Source organism: Diadema antillarum, unplaced genomic scaffold, assembly GCF_040938485.1.
Source record: "Diadema antillarum isolate AM-2024a unplaced genomic scaffold, OU_Dant_1.0 seq00000791_RagTag, whole genome shotgun sequence".
NCBI classification, from domain to species: domain Eukaryota; kingdom Metazoa; phylum Echinodermata; class Echinoidea; order Diadematoida; family Diadematidae; genus Diadema; species Diadema antillarum.
In genome coordinates, this window is record NW_027271678.1 from 1,261,418 (window position 1) to 1,288,376 (window position 26,959).

The window sequence follows — 26,959 nt, forward strand, 5'->3', positions numbered from 1 at the left end:
ATGCACCTGTTTCATACAGGGATAACATTACACTCATGAAAACCTATCCAAAATTCCAAATTCAGTAATTCACGGATTCCAATAGCTTACAAGCAAATAATAGACCTACTCAAATGTGAATTACGCGAAAAAAAAAAACGAAAAGGGCACAATTAGAATTAAAGTTCAAGTTGAAGTTCAAATTTATTCGTTTTTCCACAATAAAATATTTGAACGTAAATCTCACTTTCATGAGTGACAGAAACAAAGCATGTAAATTTGTACAGAGAAAACAACAATAATTAAAAAACTAAAAGTAGCGATACATTGCAAAAGTTTGCTGAGGTATATAACCGAAAGTGAAATAATTGTCAGCATGCACTGTGTGAAAAAAAAAGGAGGGACCCACTAAAACGACAATGCTTGTAGAGTGCCGGCCCCTCTTGTATTAAAAGCTCGATGTAAAAATTGATTGAAAACAGCAAAAAAGCAACACAAAAAGTTAGGCACAAAGAGTTTGGCAGCTCACTAAGATCGAGAGAGACGGATAAACAGTTACATACAAAACAACAACAAACAAAATAATGAGCATGAGAAAAGACGGGGACAGCAACAAGACTACTTGTATGAAAAAAAAAATCTCTTGACGACATGAGAGGAAACAAGACTATAGCGTGACAAAGAGGTGACAGAATAATTATACAGGAATATGCAACAGAGACAACGATCCTCGGAGGTTTGAGGAAGAAAGAGAAGAAGAAAAAGGGGGGAAAAGAATATACAACAAACCCTTCAACTGCGAAGTATAGGTTAAAGAAGATCTTGTCATAATTTAGTCAAAGCTTAGGCAATAGTAACAATGATATAAAGAACGGCAAATTACATGTGATTACCTTTATTTCCCAAATAGTATAAAAGCAGCAAAATTTATGATTTATTGTATTGTACAAACAATTTACGAGTAAAACATTTCATGTTTTTTCATAACCTTGCGTGATATATTGATATCAACCGCATATTTTTTATCTGATTTCAGATAAAACTTTTTAGATGTACGTATAATGAAAAGCACTTATTGAAGTATCGAAAGAGATATCGAGACTACGATCGGACTATTAGTAAAAAGTAACATAAAATGTACTAACAAAAACTGACATCAGCATCAATAATCGTTATACGCATGATAACCCAAAGGGTTGTTATTGGAAGTAATAGTCAGTAAAAGATATATCGGTCTTTCTTCCAGCTACCGACATAGTTACTCTGATTTCATATTGTATATTACAAACCATGACAGACTTTTGACACAAATACATTACAATTCGAAGTGCGAGCATCCCTATTATGTTACAGTGAACTTCCTTCGGCGGCTTGATGTTCACTACGTCAGAATAAAGCAATTTGCTTTCTGCGAATGACACGTAAATTACGTCGTACTTCTGAAGCCTTGTACCAGAGTGCATTCATTTAAGACTAGTATGGATAAGAACAAAACAACAAATAAGTGGAGGAACGTCAGTGGGTAAACGTTTGATGGCTTTCATCTGAAGGAGAACGTAATTTAAAAAATACTAATACTATTCTACAATTTGGTGAGCCTCTAGAATTCAGCTACGTTCTGAAATATCATTAGCCCCGCTCAGATTGTGCGATTTATTTCAAAGCGATGTCGAATTTCAGAAGATTGTTTGTCTCAGGAAGTGCAAGATTTATATTTCATTTTCGTTTCAATTATCCTGCATCCCAGAAGAACAATACGCGATATTGTTCAGCAGAGCCGCATTGAAACGGATCGCATCGCTATAACTTGCGCGACAAAATCGCTCAATATGAGGCAGGTTTCAATGTCACGGACCATGTTACTTTATAGATTGTTTAGATATTGACCCGTTCCATACTGAATTCTGAAATCCCCATAGACTTGATACCAAGGTCAGCTGGTTCCCGTAGGAAGCCTCTTCAGAGAATTATTTCAGACAACATATTGTTTGATATCATATGACGCTAAGATGACGACGTATAATCTATTGTGACGTCAGCTCGCTCAGTACGTCCTCCGTCACGTAGTCTTTCAGACAGTCTAATGAATATTTCCAGAGCAATTCTTGCTTCTCCTCGCTTCTGCATGGTTAAGGAGAGTGTAGAAAGAAATGCACGTGACACACTCTTCACAATGAAGTTACACAACTACCATGCCTATTTTCTTTCTTTCCCGATCGATGAAGATCGACTCTAGACATTACTGACGACATTGAAAGAGCAATGAATAAAAAATAAATAAGAAGTGACTCAAGCAAGTGATAATATGTAGAAATCAGGCGAGGAAAAGAAGATAAGGATAAATGAAAGCAGAGAAAGTGACTACAGTCATTTTGATTCGAACAACATGAGGAATTACAAAAGGGTGTAACGGACATAATTTCTCTACTATTAAAGTGAAAATTGTTTTATGGTTCCCAAATCACTGTATTTTCAGCTAAGATATTGTTTTCTCTCGAGAAATGTGTATTCACAAAGAATTGTCCTCCCCTTTAGGAGAAAATGGATGTCCAGTATATTGCGATGGCCTCTAGTTGTACTCAGTAAAGACCAAAAGTTGGTATTCAAACGCGGAAACGCATCATGCACATTATGTACGCTAAACAACCATTGTACTTACTTTGGCAGTGACGTCAGAGAGTGTGGTTTGGCACTCTCGAAGTAGAGGGCGCTTTTCCCGTCATACTCCGGGTTAGCAGCGGCATGCAGAGTAGTCACAGCACCGTCAAATGGGGACCGCATCATCTCTGACATGGGAGAGAAAACCAAAACCCAAACAGCCACAGAGAAATGTTGATTGAGTGAAAGCAGCAACATTATAAGAGCACATCAGTGAAAGTTTGAGGAAAATCGGACAATGCAATCGATACAAAATTTTTGAATTTCAAGTTTTTGATGTTGGAACCGCTGGATGAAGAGACTACTTCATTGTGTGACATCATGTGTGGACCACTATTATAAAGAAAATAAATAGAAAATTTAACAAGCTTTCACTTAACTGGCATAATAAAAAGCACTTGACTAACCGCTGTCGGAAATCAGGGGGAATAAAAGCTTTAAAGTTAAATTAGCAGGGGAAAAAAAGAGAACTGACTTGTTTTAAAAAATCGACATAAAGGGGCTGCCCAAATGATCAGGTTGTAACGTCAACTTCCCGCTATTTTTTTTTTTTTTTTTTTACAGGAAGTGTCCCCGTCTGATTTAAAGAAGCTGTATGATATGTATATAATTTTCGAGCTTGCCATTAGAATAGATGAAGTCACTAACTAAACCTGACGTCACAACTAACTAACAATCATTACGACTTTATTTCCAAGTGGACAAAATGACGTCATAACTGGCAGTGATATGCTTCTACAGATAAACAGAAGTGTAGAAGTCCCAACAGACGGCATTGACATATAGAGCTTTTAGTATTATCTCCACAAAAAACAACGGTTTGCCAAGTGCCTTTACGAACATGGATATACCTTTTTACGATCGATCTGCTGCGACGCTTAGATGCAAATGCGGTTAGTCATGCAACTTACTTGATGCGCGCACCATTTTCACGATGGCTTTTGATGCTCCCGTTAACTGCTGACCCTCACGCTTACTGATATCCGTATCGACCAAGCCGGGGTTCAGCGAAAATACGCTAACCCCTGACCCCTCGAGTCTCTTTGCCAATGAGAACATGTTCATAATCTGCGCGTGTCCATGAAAGAGAAGAGCGAACACATCTATATAAAATCATCGAGTTTTATTATACTACAATGTATACAAGTATCATCGTGTGACGCTTACGTTCTAAATGACAGAGCACTGTAATTGATGAAGTGTTCAGGAAACATTGTAGGTACTACTGATAAAAATAGGAATGATTACAGGGAAAAGCATATGAAGAGTTTGTTTGCAAAAACCGATAAGTCCATTTTTGAAGATTTTGAAGTACACTATCTGTCATAAAGTACAAAATAATACCTTTTAAATGATATATTGGTCACTACACATAAAGGTACATTTTTGAAGTTATGGTCAAAAGACACTAAACATTTCTTATTATTCTCTTTATTTTTCTTGACCTTTAATCGCAAATATCTCCATTTGACTAATATGGACTTATCGGTTTTTGCATACAAACTCTTCATATATACAACGTCTATTTTTTAAAAAAAAGTCACATTCAACGTATGTCTTTTTCTATGCTTAGTGAGAGTTTTCACGAAAGAAATGTATGTAAACATCGAAAACAAGTTTAAATCAATTGAAAACGTCAATATAACAATAAATTTCCCACAATTCTCCATGATTAAAGGCAGATGATATCTTAAGATTTTGAATTCTATAGATTGTTCATGTCACGACTCACCTGGTACAACTTGGAGGTATTATATCTCTTGCTTGTGTCACGTATTTTCAATGATTGGAAGTCGGTTACGTCCCAGTTAGCAAACTTGTACATGACTGAGGCAACCGAGACTATTCGGCTATCCGGTCCAGAGGATTTAAGAACCGGCAGAAGGTGAAGGGTCAACAGGAAGTGCGATAGGTAGTTGACCTGAAAGTGAACCTCAAAGCCGTCAGCGGTTGGTTCTGAGATGGTGGTAGATGGCAGAATAGAGAGAGGGGGAGGGAGAGGGAGAGGGAGGGAGAGAGAGTGAGAGAGAGAGAAGAAAAGAGAGAGAGAGAGAATCAAATGAATGCATAATGATTTTTTCATTTTCATTCAATTTGTATCCCATCAGAATGTAACACAACGTTGAGCTATATGCATTATATTATCATGCCACATTGTTGGTTACAAGTAACTACACACAGCCCTGTCGATGTAAACTACGGCGTATGGGCAATATAGTGTATGTATGTCCTATCACCAGAGGTCAGGAAATCCCCATACTTTAGCAGTCTTTAAATCACGACTCAGAATACATCTTTTCTTTCTTTTTTTATTTAACTGTTCACCACCATCAAGTACTTCAGATGCTTATGCAGCGCAGATAAATGTCTATAGGTTCTGCGCTTTGTGGATGATAATGTACTTATTCAAATCGGAAGCTGTTATACCGTGGTAAAACTCTATGGTAGAGAGCAATATGGTTAATCATTGAATTATTTACTGATAAGATACCGAAATCATTCATTTTCTTGACACTTCCACAGTGTTTCTACTTTAACAGGCAATCTATATGTTAAACGAACACACAATAATACACAATATTACGCCCACTTTCTCTTTCGCTTTGTGATATTATCCCTCTCAATGGCCCTTGATGACATGAATGATTATGCCGAGGCATTGTTCAGACTGAGTTTCACAATGTGCTTCACCTTATGTCCGCGTACAAGCGAAGACGTGGGTTCTTTGTAGATATATGATGCAGGAAAATTGTAGAAGATATAATCATTTACGACAAAATTGAATGTGGTATTTGATGAGTTCTGGGAATACGTAAAGGCCTCGTCACACTTAGAGCGAATGTCCAACGAATGCTCAACGAATTCAAAAAATAGAAGATACGTTCGCATTCGTTTCTGATATTGTCACACACCTTGTTTGACGTTCTTAGTAATCATAAGCTATTTGTAGGAATTCGCAGAGATACTCTGGAGATTTGGGGCACGTTCAAAATAAAACAAAAGAGAAAGATTATTGATGGCTTCAGCGTATTTTTGCAATTCCTTTCGAATAGCTAGTAAGTATTGTAGAAACATAAAGAACTATTTTAGTATTAGCAACAGCTGCGAAGGTATCTTCAAATTTTCGAATTTGTTAGGCATTCATTGGGCATTTACTCTAATGTGACGGGGCCTTTAAGGGACATGTCGGCTGTCAAGGGTAAAGGGGTAAAGGGGACAGCAGCAGGAGAGAAGGTAAACACGGAAGGATGGAGAAGGAATCCAACGTTTCTACCAAATAAAGACACATGAAAGAAACCTTAATCTTTACCTTTATTACGTCTATAGAAATTGAAATCAAGGACCTAAAGTGCAGCGACAAATGACAATATCTCCTCAATATGATCGTTTTTGAAATGATAATTATTTGATTGTGACTACATCCAACTATCTCAGAAGGAAATGTAAAGACTAGGCCTAGGCCTACATTGTTAGGAGAGACTAGTCGAGTAGCACTGGTTCTACCTAGTCCAGTTGCTAGAGAAGTGACCTGAGACTAGACGCACAAACTTGATTGTGGTTTGGTGAAATATAGTTTGCTCTCTAAACCTGTAAAAGCAGTATTAGCTGGCGACTTGCAATATGTAGTACATTTTGTGACATCAAAATTGAGAATATTATGGAATTAGATCTGTGCATGAAGGGTCCTTGACGTCACAGAGAGCTGCACACATTTTTTTTTAATTTTTCGAACCACAAACTGACCTTAATGATCACCAACAAAAAGTTAATAATAATAATAATAATAATGATAATAATAATAACAATTATAATAACAAGGAAAAGTAGAAATTACGCGGTGCGTAATATATGTCCCCGCCGGAAGTAGCATTTAGTAGCAAAATGTACATTATAGGTAAGAAATCAAGGTCAAAGGTCAAAGAAGTCAAAGGTCAAAATTCTGTGTAGAAGCTTTGAAGCCCTCACCTAGTGACATCACATAAAGTAAACGGAATCGAAATTGGGTTAGAAATGGCGAAGGAGTAGCATTTTGTAGCCAATGCACAATATAGGTCAAAAATCAAGGTCAAAGGTCAAAGAAGTCAAAGGTCAAAATTCTGTGTAGAAGTTTTGAAGCCCTCACCTAGTGCCATCACATAAAGAAAACGGAATCGAAATCGGGTTAGAAATGGCGAAGGAGTAGCATTTTGTAGCCAATGTACAATATTGGTCAAAAATCAAGGTCAAAAGTCAAAGAAGTCAAAGGTCAAAGTTCTGTGACGGAGTTTTGAAGCCCTCACCTAGTGCCATCACATAAAGCAAACGGAAGTGAAATTGGGTTAGAAATGGCGAAGGAGTAGCATTTTGTAGTAAAATGTACAATACAGGTCAAAAATCAAGGTCAAAGGTCAAAGAAGTCAAAGGTCAAAATTCTGTATAGAAGTTTTGAAGCCCTCACCTAGTGCCATCACATAAAGCAATCTGAATCGAAATCGGGTTAGAAATGGTGAAGGAGTAGCATTTTGTAGCAAAATGTACAATATAGGTCAAAAATCAAGGTCAAAGGTCAAAGAAGTCAAAGGTCAAAATTCTGTGTAGAAGTTTTGAAGCCCTCACCTAGTGCCATCACATACGTCCCAGTTAGCAAACAGACAGACAGACAGACAGACAGACGGACGGACACACGGACACACACACACGTATGGAGCCCGTTTCATAGTCCCCTGCTCGAACTCGTTCGGCGGGGATAATAACATAATTATTAATAACATTATAATCAATAATATTATTATTGTAATTATCATTGTTATTATTGCCATTATTATTGTTATCACTATTATTTTACTGCAACGAAGCCATCGTGAAAACTTAATGTATTATAATTCGGTTCACAAAGCTTGGAGGAATATTATTGACAAATAAACAAATGCCATCAAGACAAGAATTTGTTTGAGGTAGTAACATGTAAGCACTGCTGCTACTGATAGCCCCAACAAGTATTATGAGATTGTAACGTCAAAATGTTAAACAGCTTCATTATACCAAACGCACCACCCTGATCAAGGTATTAGGGAGCATTAGATTCGCGGCGCGGACGTTTTAGACCATTGTAGACGACGAGTGCGTTGGACGTTCTCCTCTCTCTCCCTGCGTCATGCTGAAAGGGAGCTTTAAAAGTCCATAGTCCCGGTGTAGAGGGCGCTGTTGATGATACTGCCGATCACCGTTCGCATTGATACGAAGATTACCGAAGTTGAGCTGTCATCAAGAGTAGGTGTTGCTAAGTAACGTTGCCTTCGTTGTCTTCTCTGCCCATCGCGCAGTCTGTAGTAACGCCAGGGGGCGTGCATATGTGCTTGTTATTTTGACATCACAACAGAAGTTTGCTAAAGCTGCCATCCCCCTCAGCCGAATCATGAGCCGAACTGTGATCCGACCACTGACTACAGTGAATCGGACTTCTTCGGACTCGGGGAAGTTGGCCAAAGCGTACGCGCAAAAGAGGAGTCGATAGTGTAGGTCTCTATAGGACACTTGCGCCGTGCGCCCACGTACGCATTTGACTAAAACACCGGGACCATGCACCTTTAAGTTACGCGGAGACGCAACCTATAAATATAAAATGGCGCCCCCATATGATCAGTGCATCAAGTAGCTCTCAATGCGTGAATTGAGTGGACGTAATATAGCACAGAAAGCGTAGTGAAACTCAAACGACGGGAGCTATAAATACTTTGACTTTGATGAGCGAATGCTCAGAACATTTTTTTTCTCTCTCTTTCTCAATCTGAACGTCCCCGTCGCGAAAATCTAAACCCTAGTATCAATAAAGTAGAACGTTATTTCGCACGGACTTACCTTCAGGCCCCCAAGCTAGCCCAGCATTACAGATCAATACGTGTAGGGGAAACCCCCTGGCTTTGTACGCCTCCGCGAACGACTTGGTGCTGGCCAGTGACCCGAGGTCAAGGGTCATGAGCTCTAGGTCCAGTTCGTCGACCTGTGTCAAATAGGAATATTCAGCAATGTTGTACTTTTATACGCATAATAGTGTGTGTGTGTCAGTATCCATGCTTGCGTATATTCTCACTGTAGGCGCGCACACACAAACACGCACAAATACGCACATACGCACATACATACAGTGTTATCTTGATACATGTATCAGAATATATGTGCAATATACATAATTTTCTTTTTATATAATCTGCATTATCATGATTCATTCCAATGAACGAATATGAAATGTTATGTGATACATCTCTTGTCTGCTCAAAGCGCAGTAAAATGGCAACTTCATAGCGCACACAAGTGTATTCCAGCCAGTTTCTATCAATGTTCCTGCTATATCATCTGTTACAAAACCTAGAGATTCTAACAATGGACAAACAAAAATGCTTTCCTCATGTGCCACACAAATTGACATTAAAGTTGACCATCATTGAATAACTTAGATGCATTATGAAACGGACATCGCTTTAAACAATTCGTCCTTGGTATGGGTGAAAATACAATTCTATCATTATTACGTACATTATGATAATATTCCCTTAATGTAATGCGTGAATATAAACTCTGTGGTAATAAATTGTATGTATCACATACGTGTGTAGCTACATTATTTTATAGAAACTGATAGTCGCCTATTAATGAATTATTTTGACAATTTTACGACATCTGCCCTTCCCGCGTCCACATACATTAAAGAACAGGAGTTACACTTTCGCCTTCCGCTATAAACTACAGACCTGCTCGAATATCATATTTTACCACATAAAGAGGAAACACTGTAATAACAATCTCTAGTGCACTAACCTTTATTTTAACTCTCGCTTTGGATTCGTCCGCCTTCTCTGCCGCATGATCTTTCTTCATGCGTTCAATTGCCTTTCACATTCACAATCAAGGAGAATTGAAATTAGAAGCGGGTATGAAAGAAAGAAGAAAAGAAGAAGAAAAAGAAGAAGAAGAAGTAACATACGACCGTCATTTCAGTTACACTGTCTTGCACCCCTAACGATGTAATAAAATGAAATGAAATGTGGCATTGCACGTAATGGGTAACGCTAAATTCTTATACATGTGCACAAAAACACACGTCTTCCCTTTACATTCCCTTAAAATGTCGAGAGTACAAAAAAAAAATAAAAGAAGAAGAGGTATTTGGGGTTCGAGACTTGATCAGCTTCCTATACAGAGAACCGATGGTATTGTTATTGCTGTAAAATTAATGACACAAATTGTTGTAAATGGTATTACCATTTTGTTGCTCCGATAGAAAAGAATTGTATTCCTGGGGTGAGTTTATGTAGATATGCACACACGCACACACACACGCGCGCGCGCGCACGCGCGCAACCTTAGCCGAAACCTTACCATGCTTACGTTTAGGATAATTTAACATTATGCTTCATCTGCTGTAGTACATATTACACCTTACCTCCTGTACTTTGGTCTCAGAAAGACAGGTGTATGGTGTTAGGAGTACATATTACACCTTACCTCCTGTGCTTTAATCTAAGACTGACAGATGTATGGCATTAGGAGCACACATTACACCTTACCTCTTGTGCTTTGGTCTCAGACCGACAGGCCAGGATGATTCTAGCTCCAGCCTGGGCCAGACATTTTGCCGTCTCGTATCCTATACCTAGAGAACATCATAATAGGCAAATTATTGCCTCTTGCTATAGGTTTCTGTTATAGCTTTCCTCACTAACTGTGCATATTAATTGATAACCGTATGATACTAATTATATAAAATCTATCACGTTTTTAGTGATGAGTTATCTACCCAGCAAATAAAACTATTTTTTTTTCCTCCAATACATTCAACAGTCATGACATTAACTGTGATGGGTTATGTACTCATGTACCGATAGTGGTTAACGTTTTACGGACTCTGTTCCAATAGTTAATTGCTCTTTTCCATCACCTTTACTTTTGTGTCAAGCTTGAAAAGTATGTAGTTACTCTAACTATACATTTCTGATATACTTATTACTCGTCTTTATCTAAACCAACTTATTACATCCGAATTTTTAGAAGAGTATGATTTGTGACACGCATGTAAACTTTCCATTTTGTTTCACCCTTTTGCTGGATAGACACAACTATCATTTGACTCGAATGAATGGAATGGAATTGGTATTGAAGTTAATCACAGGGTTCCGACAACGCTCTCTTGACCACGCTATCATCATTTTTAAAAAAAATAATTATAGGCCTATTTTCGTATCAATTGTAACTGTTTCGTTGATGACAAATTGGATGACAAGAAACGTTACTATTTTGGGAGTTCTCCTAAGAAGTATTTTCTCATACCTGTGTTAGCTCCTGTAACGATGATCGTTTTTCCTCTCAAGTCTACCTCTGGGAGCCTCTTAGGTGACCCAAAACTTGTTCCCATTTTGACCTCTGACCTCTAACCTTGCAAGGCAAAATGATAAAAATACAAAGAAACTTAGGGAAAACATCCAAAACAAGTCGACATTCAGTTGATGCACTTTTCTTTAGGATTCTAAATCTGACGATGTGACCCGAGCTTTTTCATTTTCAAAGGTATCACATTGTATGAGTGTAAGTTATCTTTGACCTGTGTTCACTATGGTGGTGTATTTTTATGTGTGGGGGAGAATTTTCTTTAGATGACGTCATTCATATCATGTGGTAATAATTTCCGCTTTTGATTCTAGAAAAATTTGACAGTGGGGTAAAGAAATTGAGAAAAAATGGCATTTAAAGGTATTTAGGCAAGAACATCCTTTCAAAAGTAAAATAAGTGAGAGAGAGAGTCTGTGTGTGTGTGAAAACATACGAACTGAAATACAAAGATGACAGATGAACAACTGATTCAATTATTATGGTGGCTATCAAGCAAAATATTTTTTTTTGCAATTTGCTTGGAAAAAATCCTTAATAATAAAACGATTAGATAAATCATGTAACGATTTCAGGTGTGCCACATACTGTATGTGTGTGTGTGTGTGTGTGTGTTAATATTACCACCATGATTACGACAACTATAATGGACAAGATGTTAATTCAGTTAAACACGTTGATTTTTTTCTTGCACCAGAGGTGATCTGCATCAACTCTACAAGAATCACAATTTCTCTGAAGAGATAGGTTAATGTTAAGTCGGTTTTTGATCAAAAAAAAAAAAAATCCACCCAAGAAAAGGTGACATGGTGTACGTTCCGTTCACTATATGTATATAAGCAGTGTCTTCACTTATGATAGCGGTATTACTTTACTGTTTTTTGTTTTTAATGCAAAGCAAGAATTTCAGCTTCATCTCAATCAGATTGTTATGTCATTAACGTAATTGGCTATTGATCCAAAATGCATTTATGTATGTGTGTGTGTGTGTGTGTGTGTGTTTGTGTGTGTGAAAACATATACGAATACGCACACATATATGAGTACCTGAATATAAGAACGACCCAAGTCCAAATTTGGCTATCGCGTTTGAAAGCCATTTACGTAGTCATGCAAATAGAGATAATCATTCAAGTGACTGTTTTATATTCAAATTTGAATTAATAACACCCCAATAACCGAAAACACTTAAGGGTGTAGGGAATTTTTTATTAATTTCCATTTTCCCTAACTTTTCTCTCATGGACTTGGGTCGTTCTTATATTCATATACTCATATTTATGTATGTATGTATGTATGTATGAAAGTACTATATGTGTATTATATGTATACAAACACAGACATATACGTATAATGTATAACATCATGAACATTCACAAATTCACACAAGAATGGTAAATATTGACGTGTAAACACTAATTCATTTGTCTGCGTGATTTAGGGCTTATCAATGGATTATCAAAATTATAAAAAAAAACGTAGAACTGAGTGACAGAGTCCTTCATGTAAGGTTAAATTGGTTAAATGGCCGTAAAACATTCAAAATAAAATGACATCTGTTTTTTTATAAGATGTTAACGAATTATTATGTGTCAGTCTTAAGCAGAGACTACATGACTCTGCAAAGAACGTTGTGCCTTTATGAAATTTAGTTGTAGGCACCCATTAGTCCAAGTAACCCATGCAAAGCGGTATTGGTTTTAAATGGGACAGGGTTATTTGGTCCAAATAAAATAATATATAAATAAAAAAATGATCATCGACTTCAGGTAAAAGCAAGCAATCAACACAGAATGTGACATAAAAATGTAGAACCCAGTCTGGCGATATTGCAAATGGTTAATGCGGAGTAAATGCGCTTAGTCATGGTCATTGTATACATGTAATGGTGGTCGAACTTTTGCTCTTGATAAACACATGACTGTATTGAGTCGTTTAACCTTCATTACCACCGCCGAGTAACACGCCGGAGAGCCTGGAACTAAACAATGATTAGAATACTGTCTTATGGTATAGCGTTCAAAAGCCTTGGGTTCGATGTGTTATAATCCAATTATTATGAGTTATTGATTATTTCAATGCTCTATTTCGCGTGCATAAAAATAAAAGCCGACACTACAGTAATAGAAGTCTGTTTCCGTGCAGAAAGAATCGCTCTGTGTTGGATATCTCAGGCATTTCAAAACCAATATTTATCAAATAAACGTTGAAATCCTCTTGAATTACATTTTCTTTCTCATCTCATAAACGATTCTCATCGTACTAACAAACGCTAGAAATCTGAAGTTACGTCTGAACCAAAATGATACATCACCACTTTAAGTTCGCTGACACTATACGGTATATGCACACAATGGGTTTCAATCTGCAAGTACTGGTATTATACCCAAACAACCTTACATTTCATCCGTGTAATCTACATGTATTACCGTATTACGATTTAGTTTGGGTGTGAAATTTGTGCACATCTGAATCATTCGCACAGAAATGGTAAGGAACACTAGTGACTTGAGGTGATCGTATAGAGCATTTCAAATTTTATTGCTTTAGAGGCATAATTTACCATTTGCAGATGAAACAAAAACCTAGCATTAGTGCTTTAAATTGTTCTAAAATGTGAGTTAGGGATAGAAACAACCACTGTAAAAATTTGAATCCGTATAATCGATGTCAAGTGTTGTTAAATACACAAAATATAAACAATAATTATGATAAAAATGTTTCCAGACTAAAGCGTATACAGTTACGGTTTATTGAGAAAAACACTGATATGTCCTTATATTTTAGGCTTTATTGCAAAACTTTTATATGGTAGGATGTTTTATGACACAACAGACCTACACATATGAATCAAATGTAATATCTTGAACATTTTTGAAATCACTGCTCCCAAAGGTAAACTGGACCTTTAACATTGGAGTGGAGTGATATGTACGAGCCCACTCTGTAATCAAGTTATGCGATTCTGTTGCCAATGAATGTTACCGAAATACAAACATTAAAAAATCATTTTCCATCATTTCAACAGATTATTTCAATAGCCTGCTAATTACACGATGCATTCCAGCGCTTTCCAGCTCTTTTAGTCAGAATTCTTGTGTACTTTTCTGAAAATCGTATGCGTGTTACGTGCGTAGGCCAATCGGTCCTTATATTTCCCTGATATGTAATGTTTGCGACCACACCTAAAGTTGCCCACCTGCTAGCCAAGCATACCTAACCTTTGGCCCTTGGACTCATCTGTCCGAGCTAAAACCGAAAGTCCCTATACAGATCGTGATCACTGTAAGACTTAACACTTTTACTGCAGCTCAGATATGAAAAGTACCTGTGATTGATAAAATGCAGGTGCTTACATTTATTTATTGTGTCATGTCTGACACTCAGTTGTAATCAGTACCCTGGATGTATAGGTACCTGCAAATGCCTGCATAATACTCGACATCGAGTATACAACGCATTTGCCACGAGGGTCTGTGTGCTTAAAGCATACAATTTATTAACCTTTGAAACCCTTCCCGCACGATAATATCACGTGCAGTGAACAGTATAGAAATAACTGACATATTTACGCTTTGATAACGGCCGTATAATTATTTACACACAACTGCAACAAACACTATTATAGTCACATCAGTAAACATTCAATTATGATGCGCATGGCACTGTGATGACATGGACACGTTCTTACCTTCTGAATGGTTCACAAAGATACAGGTGCTAGTACAAGAAGAATTAGGCAGACACCTTTTAGTCACAAGCACAGGCCTTGCTGCAATCAAGTGGATCTGGACTATACAGTCCTTTTGAACGAGTGGAGTACGCCTTCACATCAAAGCGTGAACAAGTCCGCTTATTACTGCGACCTTGCAACGAGTGTGTATGGCATACACATTCACTAAAATTGCTTTATGAAGCTCGACAGGCATAAAACGATAAGTCATTTCGGCCTCTGTAGCGTGTGAATTCAGCGACTGTTTCGTTTGCATCCGTTCGCTTTTCAATTCTGTATGTGCAATATAGCAAATCATACCTATACAGAGATAGTGCATTGACATTGGACTGTATAGCATCCAGTCTCTACAAGGGCGTATATACTGTACACCATTTTGTGAGCATGAAGCATTCGCGAGTTTCGTGGGGACCAAGATTGGTGAAAATGCTGCACACAAAAGTGTTTGTCTACACAATGCATTAAATGCCACTGGTAGTTCACGAAAATATCATATCGCATTAAAGGCCGTCGACTACACTCCGCAAAAATTCCATGCCATGAATATTAACCCTGGTTTTACAAAATACACACTGTACATCTCTTTCTATTTCTCCCTTCTCCTCTGTAGCTGACGCGCACATTTCACTTCAGTTTACATTATTTTACAACGCTTGCAAAAGGAAAAATTGATTCAAATTATTAATATTTTAAGTGCAGTAATTTCATTGATTTGATTTATCATTTTAATATCAAGGTTTAGGTAGAAGAAGCGTCATAAACCGTTAAAGGAAAAATGATAAGATCCGTTAGGCCCTAGTGTTTATAAGTTTCACGTCAAATTAATCATTTCAGACTGTCTCTTACTATTTGACACTTTTCTTTTAAGTAAAAATAAATAAATGAAATAATCCAGTAAAACAAAATACGAGATACGAGAGGGGAAAGTGCATTCCAATCTCTTTTATTAATCTTATTAGTACTTAGCAATGATTGCCAGATGACGTCACTTACAAAATTTTAATTGTTTTTTGTTTATAAAGTTTTCTCATTGGCATACCAAAATCATCTGAAGTAAATATTTCAAAATTATAGAACCAACGTATTTAGATAATCGTTTGGCCAATGATTTGGACAATGATTGACAGATGACGTCACTTACAGAACTTTTTTTTGTACAGTTTTCTCATTAGCGTACAAAAGTCAACTGAAGAAATATTTTTAAGAAATAGTGAATATGGCCGAAGAATGTGAATTTGAGGGTACCAGGCCTATATATCATAAATCAGCACAAGTCAACATGTATTTGCATTACATACTCTTCCTGTGCTAACGAACCAAGTGTGTACAAATGTAACGCATAATATACCTTTGGACAGTGGTACACAGAGCATTAAATCCTGCAAGCTGCAGTAATTGCGTATATACACCATGAAGGCGAAGATCATACTAAAATTTCGATGTATTGTAAAGGTATCAATTTTCATCGATTTTAGAATACAACGTTTACAAAATTAATATTATACAATGTGAACAAAATAAGATTTCTTTGTTGACAACATGGCCATTCGAAACATAGTTCGTTACCTTCACAGCGTTTTATCACGTGAATAGATGTATGCCAATAGATGTTCAATAACAGACAACGTTATTACAACCAGAGAATAGAACCGCTGGTAGTAGTAATTTCATATACAATACTTCAATTTCAATTTCAAATTAAATCTCAATTTCATTTTCAGCACTGTTCAAACAACAGAGACTGTCTCATGGATAGGAGAGCCTTAATGCAGTTGTCGATACTGTCATAAAATTCCACGCTAGTAAATGATCTTAATTTGTTGATCAATTGATATAGTAATTGATTAATATAATTGTTAATTAATATAACATACCTTAAGTCTATTTTACTTTTTCTTTATTTCTCTACTTGCACAAATAAGATCACCATTGCACAGCAGCAATGTCACACCAAGATATGAACCAAGATGTGGATACGCGTACGCGTACATATACATTCTATCAAAACATTTCTACACTTTTACAGTACATCTTATGCGGGTTTACTACAAATGAAATGTATCACAAGATACGTTACGGCGTAGATCGGATCGTCTTAAAGGCGTGGTAAGAGACGACAGCCGCGTAGAGTTCGTTCAGCATGGCCATGGGTCGAAGGAGAATACCAATTACTAAGCCAACCTTTTCTCGAAAGAACAACCTCTCCACGGGCCATGTATCCTTCTCAAGGCTATCCGCTACCCAATCTACCGCCGAGGCCATCCCGGTGTAGACCAAGAGCACCAGGGTCCAGCGAACCTGGGCGGGGCCGGTAATCACCTGCCTCTGAACCAGCAACAGGAATGACGTCATAAGCCACGCCCTCACCATTTCGTACAGAGAAAAGAATATGGCAAAGGAGGCTAGGGCGACGTTTTCCGCCAGGTTGGAAGATCGGAAAAGAATCCCGATCGCAGAGATGAGACGGAAGATGGCCAGGGCGAAGACTCCGAAGAGAGATATGAGTAGGACGATGTCGTCGCCACCAAGGAAGGACGAGAGCGTGGACGATCCCGACGGGGTGATGACGCTGTCACAGTCCCGTGTGAGGCGTTGCTGATGGAGACAGACTACGACCACGGGGAGATAGAAGAGCATAGTACAACACCACTGGATGTATACCAGCGACTCGTTACGTTGCTCGCCGGCACTTCCCCTGCCGCCTTCCTTCTCAGAACTCTCCCTTAGGAGGACATAGGAACAGATGAAGTAAGCTAAACCTGCTACAAAGGATAGGATGTAAGTGCGCTTGAGAACCACCGGTAAGAGTGGATCCATGTCCCGCTGGTCACGGGAAAGAAGTCGAGTATGCTCATCGGGATCTGCATCACTCTTCATGAACCAGCCTGTGAAAATTCCTCTCAGACTCTTCTTGATGGACAGGCTCTTCGGTGACCCGGAAGTAATAAAAGACTGAAACTCCGGGCAACCCTGGTCGAAGCGAACGAGGTGACTGGGTACTATGGATGTCCAGATAGTCCACATAATGGCCGCTCCAATTATACCACACTCCACGTAGAAATGAGTCATCGAGGAATCTGTAAGAAACAAGTATTAAGAATATTATCTTAAATCCTTTTTGTTCCAGGGATGTTGGATATTGTCCTGCTGGAGAAAATACAGTGTCGCACAGTGTTTTCACAATGTGTTCACATAGTCGTGAAAATGCTGGAATGCAACAGTGTGACGATGATTTTCACACTGTGATGTAGGCTTTCACAGAGAGTTCGCACAGCAATGCTCTGTTGCACATTGTAAATTAGTGATTTACAACGTGTTCAAAATGTTAAAACGCTCGAATTTAACAGTGTGAAGAAATTTCACTAGTGCACAGTGTGTCCACACTGTTTTTTCACGTTGTCACGTTGTGGGACGCTGTGGTCTTTCCTGCACTGTGTGCACACATTTTTGTGTTTGTTTGTTTGTTTGTTTATTTATTTGTTTGAATTGTTTTGAGGGGGTTGTTTTGTTTAATTTTTGTGTTGTTGGTGGTTTTTTTTTTTTTTTTGGGGGGGGGGTGCTAAAAGCTACTTAAAGCACAAAAAGGGAATAAAGACAAGGCGTGGGATACCATGCAATGAGAATGGTCAGACTTGGGTATGATATTCGAGAATAACTGTAGCTAATAGAGTCCACCTATGTCACTCTATGTAAGTACACACACAGCCCAAGAGTCTTAACTCAACTAGAGTGGAACCATATTATACCGACATTATCGAACTTATTGTTGGCAGGGATTTCTATCTTATAGCAGGTCTCTACAGGACATTAAGTACCTTGCTTTGATATCATTTATGACACCACTCATAACAAGCATCATTTTATTAATAGTATTGTCATCTCAAAGATACCTACCAGCACAACAAAATGAAAACGTCGTAGTCCATTAAAATATACAAGTCATAAGAGCGGATAGGAGTCACATTTATGATTTATATAATGGATACATTCCATAACAGGTATGATTCATATCATGTTTGCCCCTTTATGAATAAAGATCACAGGCATAGTGTTAATATTTAATGGGTACGCATTTCAACAGCAAAGATAGATAGGCAGAAGTCATTTTCATCCCGGTGGCCCCCTAGAGACCTAATTGCGTGAGGATACCGAGGGAGTGGGAAAGGTTGACCTGGACCGGATAAATTCAAGAATCCCTTTTAGAGGGGAATACAGCTTAATCACTGATATTTGTCATATACACACAGGCGAATAATCTTGATTGGAGTCGTTCGATGAACGTACTCTTCAATACACATTTTCTTCGCTGACCGCTGCTATTCGTAGTTAGTAATGTACCCAAGTGGGCAGCGTATGATTCTGACGATGACCATGAACCCCCACGCTATTTGGTCTTTAACGTGTTCCTATTAAAATAACATGAATTTGTCTGCGTGTTTGAATACGTGTGTGTATGTGTGTGTGTGAGAGAGTTTGTGTCTATGTGTATGTTTGCCTCTAGACAACGTGCATAGGCTTAAATGTACAGTGTCTTCTTACGAGTGGATGTCGAAGATATATCCATTGCATTTATCCTAACTCGACACCTCTAACAGAAGGTAAAAGTCAATGAGAATATTCCTCAAACTCATGAATAGAGCCCCCTGTGCCCAACACATTTGAAACATATATGAGGTAAACATATCGTACAAAACGTCAATATCTGAGTCAAAGCATTTACTGATTTTGAGATGACCTTACAGTATTTCACCTACACCTTACTTGTAGATCGCAGGAAATTCCCAAAAGTGCCATTAAGGTTGCAGGCTGTCCATGCAACGACGAAGTTATTTCCGAGGAGTTCACCAACCGGAAGTAAAACACGGAAGGTCGCCAGCCAAATGTTTCCTCCGAGGAGAAAAGCTGATGCGTAGCAATTGAGAGCAGTGTCGACGAAAATTGCGTCGTGGTACAACGCAATGCAAGCAGTACCTGCTGGGAGCAATATGAGGAAACTTATGTCGAGGATCTCCTCGAAAATTAGACCGACGTTTTGAGATTTCATCATGAGACATTCCACCGATCCCGCCAATCGAATCGGAACCCCAATGATGGCGATTACACTAAAGACGTAGAATGCAATTGCTAAGGATTGGTGTCGCCTGGATAGCTGTGACTTGTTCAGGCCGGAGTCGGGGAAAGTGCGATACTCTGTCTGGATTGTTGGCCCCTCCTCGGGACCATCCTGTGGAGAGACGTTGATGCTCCCACAGGAAGTGAGCTGCTGGTTGTGGAAATCTATGGATGAGAGCTCTGATGTGGGTGAGAAGGGTCTTGCATTTTCCTGGTTTAGACTAGAGGAACTGGGTTTGCTGAGACGTCTTCTTTGTGAAAACGAACTGGTGTTGCAGTCTTCTTCCGGCGACTTAGACCTCTCCGAGGAACTCCTGAGGGTAAGTCTAGGAGACATCGAGTCAAGCGACCTGGGCTGTGAGTTCCGCCGGGAGGAGGCGGCTTGGCCTTGTGCCGTCCCCGATCCTACTGTGGCACCGGTCATTAGAGTATTGTGCAGAGACGTCTCAGCTGACGATGACGATGACGGGAGCGACGATGAAGCAGCGTTGCTATCGGATTCGACGTCGAGTAGCCCCAGCGCCTTAGCACAGTGACGACACTGTCGTGGCCAAAAGACGGTCTGTCTTCGGTGATAGTTCTTCTTGTTGCACGCGAACCAGACAAGAATACAAAACATGACAATGTTAGCCGAGCTCAGCCCCGCATGACTAACGATGCCATGGTACTTCTCTCCCCCGGCGCGCTGGGTAAGCGGCGGAAGGAAGGACAGACTGAGAAGAAAGCTGAAGAGAAGGCAAAGAAAAATAGTGCTGCAGTACCGATGTGTGTTGATGGTCAAGTCATCGCCAGCCGCCATCTTGAGCCGTTGAAGCCTTGAGTCCGAGTATACACGGACAGGGTGCTTATGGGTAATGGCGTGTGTTATAGCAAAATCAGCTTGTCCTCAATGGGTTAAGCTCAGTTGTCTCTCCAAAATAAAATCTAGTAAGACATCCGTTGACTATCACGTAAGGGAGAGAAGTGACTGAATTGCATCTCTGGCTGTACCACTTTGTAATGTAGATCTCATTTTGTCTACATAGAGCTGCAATTTTTCTCTCACCAAGTTTCAGTTTTGCACTCATCAATAGGGGCGTCATCTAAACCGATTCATTAACATACACACCTAGATGGTCTACACAAGTGAGTGTCAAGAGCAGTGACCATTATATACTTAGTGCTTTAATGTTCTATAAACAGACTGTTTTTGGTTTCGCATGCATTATAAAGAGTAGGACAAGTGCTCACTGTACACACTAATAAGTGCATCGTGACAGACAGTGAATAATGCATTTTCAGTTTTCAATCATATTCAGGCCGTAGAAATTTTAATTGATTTGATCAGTGTTCTGTTTGTGAACAATTTGAAACGTAAATTTGTCTTACAGTGACTGTTAAGGAGCGTTTAAACGTTCAGTCAAAAAGCGCCTTTCTTGTAACATCACATATTATGTGATGCAGTGTGTGAGTGTGTGTGCTGCATGTGCCCATATATACATTTCGTCTTCAAGCTATGTAACAAAATTGTATTTAGAAACCTTATAAATTGTATTAGTTTTTTTTATATCTGCTGTATAATTCATGTGGCATATGTTTGTCATTATTATGCCTTAATATTGCCATGATAATCCATTGATTATGATAATCCATTATATATATAATATATTATTTTCTATTTATATATATGCAAATATACATTTAGGCATTGTATATACTAGTACCGTACAATTTGTGTCATTCAAAAAAGGGTGTATGCACGTGTTTAATGTTTTTTTTTATACAATCATCATGTTTCAATAAAACGACTGAATAAAAACTTCGTCGTATTTAGTTAACAGATTAAACCAGGGAGAGAAAATAAAAGAAAAAAACGTATGGGCGCTGTTTCTGGCAGAAAAATTGTAGTAACTCCCCCCACCCTCTGAAGGAAGTAGGATAATACAACCAGCATGGAAACAGCATTACCTACATACAGCTTCAGGAAGTACGACGGAAGACATAATAACCACCACGGAAGGGTGCAACATTGATATACGATACGCATAACAACCATTCTATATCATATTGCTTTTCAAAGTAACACTTTCGGCTACAGAGCAATCATCCAAAAGAAAGTTCCTCCTAGAGTCTAGTTTACCTCCCAGGTTGGCTAAGTTGTTTATTTATGCTGCTTAACAACTAGTGTTAGTTCATTTGAGTATGACAGACAAATATACAAGCCTGGTAAACATCAACCGAATGGAGGTATACTAATGACTGCAGATTTTGCGCTGATGATGTTTTGAAGGTTAATTGAGTTCTACTTGCATTGGTTCATCACTATCACGTTTATACGAAGAAGCAATAAGACCAGTTCTAATACACTGACTGTGTGTACTGAAGCCTGTTATCGGTCAAAATGGTAAGAAAAGGGATACAAGAGGTGCTTTTCAGGGGCGGCGCAGCCGTGGGGGCCGAGGGGGCTCGGGCTCCCACACTTTTTGTGCACCATACAAAGGAATACATAAGGTGCCATCACTTTGGGCTCCCACACTTTTTTCAACCCGGAAGTACGTAAGTGGCACTAAAATGGGAGGGGAGAGAATGAGGTGAGGACCTTTTTTTTTGTTGTTGTTTTTTTGCTTGTTAGCTGAAGAAACCCGGAAGTGGACGGCGAGAGATGAGCTGAGGACTTTTTTTCTTTGCTTGTCAGCTGAAGAAACCCGGAAGTGGACGGGGACGGGGAGAGATGAGCTGAGGACCTTTTTTTTTTTTTTTTTTTGCTTGTTAGCTCATGAAACCCGGAAGTGGGCCCCACACTTTTGAAAACACTGCGCCGGTCCTGCTTTTAGAACACAAAAATGCAATACAGGGAGAATTGACACTACAACAACCAGAAACCGTGTGTACAAAAATATGCACATTGAATCATTACAGACAGATATTACGGCGGTTTTAAAGTTTACGTCCATTTTTAATTAACCTTATCAAAAAATGCGAAAAACAGTTTCTGATAGTAGCGAGACAGTGGAGCAGAACTGAGTCAAAGAAATGAGATTTGAGCTTCCCATTCTATCGCAGAATCTTGGTAAGAGATATATTTAATGACAAGCATAAAATTGTGGGATGGTATAACATTGTAATAATGTTATGATGCTATATTCTTATAATCATATATCTTTTATGTTTGCCATGATAATTGTTGCAAAAATTCTGATAATATCGAAACTCTTGCCCTTTTTGAATCCATTTTAATTCCTTTTGACAGGGCTTTTAAGTTGTTGATTTGGTAACGTTTTCCAAAAATTTTCTTTAAAATTGTGTTAGGAATTGATCCATAATAACACTTCTTTTGGATAACTTATTTAAGATAGTGTGTGCTTTCTTTTAGTATCATACCTGGCTGTATAAGAATATGTACTCACTGAAAGACAATTAATGCTATATAACTTCCATGGTCTTACAAAATTAGATTACAAATCCTTTGTAGACTATGTCATATCAATATTTATTGTGACTTTGGTTTTGACTGTGCTAACTTAGTATTGTACACTGACTCGGGGCTCCCCTATAAAACAGGCCTTTACGGCTCTGAACTTGATTATTTTGCTAAAGAAATTAATGAAGAAATAAATTCAAACCTAAAAGTGGCGAAAAGGGGAAAATATACTTTAAGTATATATTTTAATGCTTATGTATCGCTGTAAAGTGTTTGCTTTGAAGAAGTGTATACCTCCCAAATGTTTATCAAACTAACTTTAGGAAAGATTCGGCAAGGTAACTTGCACTGAACAATAGAGGGCGTACGCATTTTGTCATTGTACCCGCAGATGGAGACTATGGATTATATGACGACTTTGGGGTATTGGAAGATAGTGATTCGTCATCTACCTTATCGAATAGCATTCATTTTCCTTTGCAAATATTTTCGCTTGACGATAGAGGGCGTACGTGTTTCAGCATTATTCTCGCAGATACGACGATCTGGGATCTTGAAAGATAATACTTCGTCATTTAGACCATCTGATCAAATTACGTTCATTTTTCTTTGCGAAATATTTTCACTAAGTTAGTGTAAATAAACTGATCAAAAGTGAATACCGTGTATTTTTCCCTAATATTCATTAGATGAAAAGTCAGCATTTTTATAACCCTCATTAGCACCCTAATCAGTAATACATGACAACATCATCACTAACAGCCTCCAAACCAAAACATCAAAAGTGCGTTCACCCTGTCTGTGCCTGGGAATTTAGACAGTGTGTACATACAAACCTAATGGTTTCCTGACGTTGCCACGATGCATATGTACTGCCAATATAGGCCCGCAACGACCCACAAATCATTACATTCCACTTTACGGCTTCCATTGTTAATGCACCCCTACCATGTTTACACGTTAGGCCTATGAATTTCATGACTCTTCACACACAGAGACTCTATGAATGTATAATCAAAATGGCAAACCAATCAGCGGTAGATGATGTGTGCTTTTTCTGTAATTGCACCAATATGAGCACTTGATGTTTTGAATTTAATCTGTGCTATACCGAGTTCTGAAATCCCCATAGGGCTAGGCTACATAGGCCTATATAAATTAACAGGATTCCGTATGAAACGGATTAATAGAACAGTCCTTTTCTCCAACATGAATGTACATTTCATATGCCTATTATTGATTACACATGAATTAATTGGCCAGTTAACTGTATTATATCCTTTCTGTCATGAAATGACCTTTATATACATATATATTTTTTTTGTTTTGTTTTGTTTTGCTGTTACAAATGAAACGGCTGGTGCAGAGACTAACCAGCAAAACAATGTGTTCGGGAAGTTTGGCAGTTCGCCAAGAGTGAACCCAGATTTCTTCTTGTTTTTGACCTTTTACAGCTATGAAGGTATGTTGAGATTTGTACCATCTAAGTTTTGTTAGATATAGAATATGTAATATGACTGGCATTGCATAAATGTGGGTAGTATTCAAGACATTCTTTCCTAAACTGGTATTCACCTACAAGTTTGTACACTGTATCGTTACAGTTTGTGTCACACAGTTTGTGTATGTGAAAATGATTGAGAGTGGTTTGTTTTCACATGGGTTTCGTAGTCTGTATCGACATTATAACTCATTGTATTCCTTTGTTTAACAAAAAAAGGGGGAAAAAGGAATTGTGTAGAAATGTTGAGGAAAGTAATGATATAGTTAAAATGGTTGTTATAGTTCTGAAAGTGACTGAATTATCGATGATTTAACGAACTTGTTTTTAGTAGTAGCGTATGAATATTGTGTGGAAAGGTTGGGGCCACACCACCGAACTAAAACATAGTGGAATGCGTGTCCCTATTCCCAACATACACGAGACCGTGCAGCCAAATTAACGTGTTGCGTCGCCATCTTGTTAGGGCAATTTTTCCTTATATGGAGTGCACGCTTAGGCGCGGTCAGACTGGGCCACTGGTACGCGCGCAAGCAGGAGTACGCCGTCCAGTGGCTAGTGATTATGACGTAACAATGCACGTTTGTACATGACAATAGTCTTGCGCTTCGGAGACACAGCCCGCACTCCATATAAGGAAAAATTGACCTAACAAAATGGCGGTGGTAGCAAGTTTTTGGTGGCTGCGTATTTCCTGGGTGAACACGCATTCCACTATGTTTTAGTTCGGTGGGCCACACATGGGTGCCTGTAAAACTCACAGGCGGATGGATATTTTAGTTTGAGTAGTGTGATAGGGCTCTGTTTGTGTGTCCGAACACTTTCTCATTACTCCTCTGTAGGGCTTTGTGTGGTTGCTCATTATTGTAGGCAGGTTGTTAAGACAAGACCACACAGAGTTGTGGTCTGTTGATATATTATGTGTGTATAATGTAATGAGAGTTGAAGTGTAAACTAGTGGGAATAGTATAGGGAAATTTCTGCACAGCCTACAGTTGAAGCAACAAAGGAGTAAGACATTTGTTTTTGTTATATTTGAGGAAATTTTGCGAAACAAAATACAACAAACAAGCTGATCTGTATTATTGTTAGGGATTATTACTCACCTGCATGTATTGCATTATAGGGAATACTATTGCTCTAATTGTTGTTGAGGAAGGAAACAAATATCACATTGTTGTTATAAATGAAAAGCAAGGTTTAGGAAGGATTTTCCGAGAGTTGCGAATTACAACTGAGTTTTTCAATGAAACATTCATTTAGTTGTGTTTGCTATATCATATTTGTAGGGACACATAACTTCTAGTTCAAGTTCACGGATGATTATTTTCATCCAAGTAAATGTATGAATAACAAAATACAAAGTATACACATCGTGTTATTTGATCAGAATGTATGTGAACTTCAATACTGATCATTCTGCTCCATTTTTGTTTTAATCGCATACAGAAATCTCAACACTGTTGTTGAATCTACTCATGACCGGCACATCACTGTTATAGTAACCACAGAATAAACAGGAAACAATCAAAGTTTAAATACGCTTCCTTCTCCTGTGTTTCAACGGTGCGCTCGGTCTACTGCAGCAACGTGGAAATTAGTTACACTCCCGATCACACAACACTTTCATCGAATATAAATTACCGACTGAGCTTTGAAAAAGACAAGCACGCACACACACATACACACACACACATAATAACAACACCTAAATAAGGATAGGCTAGGATTATTAAGATTCAAAATCAATATTTTGAATAACGATACACAAGAACAACTTATTCTTCGCGACAGCAAAGAAAGCGAATGTACCTATACTGTAATGTTTGTCATTTCCTGCGTTATTCTTCCACAGGGCCTACTTCCTTCCCCTTTCAAAATACATCATAATATTCCTGCGATTTAAGCGAAGGAACCACACGTGTACGTCTACCTTTACGTCATTGATAGAAACGATTATAAATATTTTCCCCTTGTCAAAGGTTATCGGAAATCCTTGGTTGTTGTGCAAACGCGATTGAGCCTATAAGGTCGATAGTTCTCATTACAGAAACGCAAGGCGAACTGACACACATACACACACACACACACTCGGGCATCGCGTATCAATAATAACGGAATTCGCAATTTTATGCACGTCCTAAAATTACACCTCCATTTAGAAGGCCGTGTGGTGTCTCTCGTGTTTTGAAATATTAGCTGCCTCCGCAGGTAT

The 26,959-nt window shown here is 38.4% G+C and overlaps 2 protein-coding genes across 2 annotated transcripts; both read right to left on the reverse strand.

Moving 5' to 3' along the window:
- Positions 1 to 2,003: 2,003 nt before the first annotated feature.
- LOC139739259 (retinol dehydrogenase 12-like) lies at positions 2,004 to 11,026 on the reverse strand. The gene is made up of 8 exons (XM_071649873.1): positions 10,942 to 11,026; positions 10,182 to 10,267; positions 9,433 to 9,504; positions 8,476 to 8,617; positions 4,370 to 4,593; positions 3,549 to 3,705; positions 2,639 to 2,765; positions 2,004 to 2,100 (listed from the first exon to the last, which is right to left on the reverse strand). The coding sequence occupies exons 1-8, from the start codon at positions 11,024 to 11,026 to the stop codon at positions 2,004 to 2,006; spliced, it is 990 nt and encodes a 329-aa protein (XP_071505974.1).
- Positions 11,027 to 16,804: 5,778 nt separating this feature from the next.
- LOC139739237 (uncharacterized) lies at positions 16,805 to 20,794 on the reverse strand. The gene is made up of 2 exons (XM_071649854.1): positions 19,493 to 20,794; positions 16,805 to 17,808 (listed from the first exon to the last, which is right to left on the reverse strand). The coding sequence occupies exons 1-2, from the start codon at positions 20,640 to 20,642 to the stop codon at positions 16,805 to 16,807; spliced, it is 2,154 nt and encodes a 717-aa protein (XP_071505955.1). The 5' UTR covers positions 20,643 to 20,794.
- Between the last annotated feature and the right edge of the window lie 6,165 nt (positions 20,795 to 26,959).

What these genes read in the sequence shown, in the direction of transcription:
- LOC139739259 (XM_071649873.1), bottom strand. Translation starts at nt 11,026, where the DNA reads ATGGGAACAAGTTTTGGGTCACCTAAGAGGCTCCCAGAGGTAGACTTG. An exon ending in GCTAGCTTGGGGGCCTGAAG is followed by an intron (nt 4,594 to 8,475) that starts GTAAGTCCGTGC and finishes CCACCATCTCAG; the next exon opens with AACCAACCGCTGACGGCTTT. An exon ending in TCTCTGACGTCACTGCCAAA is followed by an intron (nt 2,101 to 2,638) that starts GTAAGTACAATG and finishes TTAACCATGCAG; the next exon opens with AAGCGAGGAGAAGCAAGAAT.
- LOC139739237 (XM_071649854.1), bottom strand. Translation starts at nt 20,642, where the DNA reads ATGGCGGCTGGCGATGACTTGACCATCAACACACATCGGTACTGCAGC. An exon ending in GAATTTCCTGCGATCTACAA is followed by an intron (nt 17,809 to 19,492) that starts GTAAGGTGTAGG and finishes TGTTTCTTACAG; the next exon opens with ATTCCTCGATGACTCATTTC.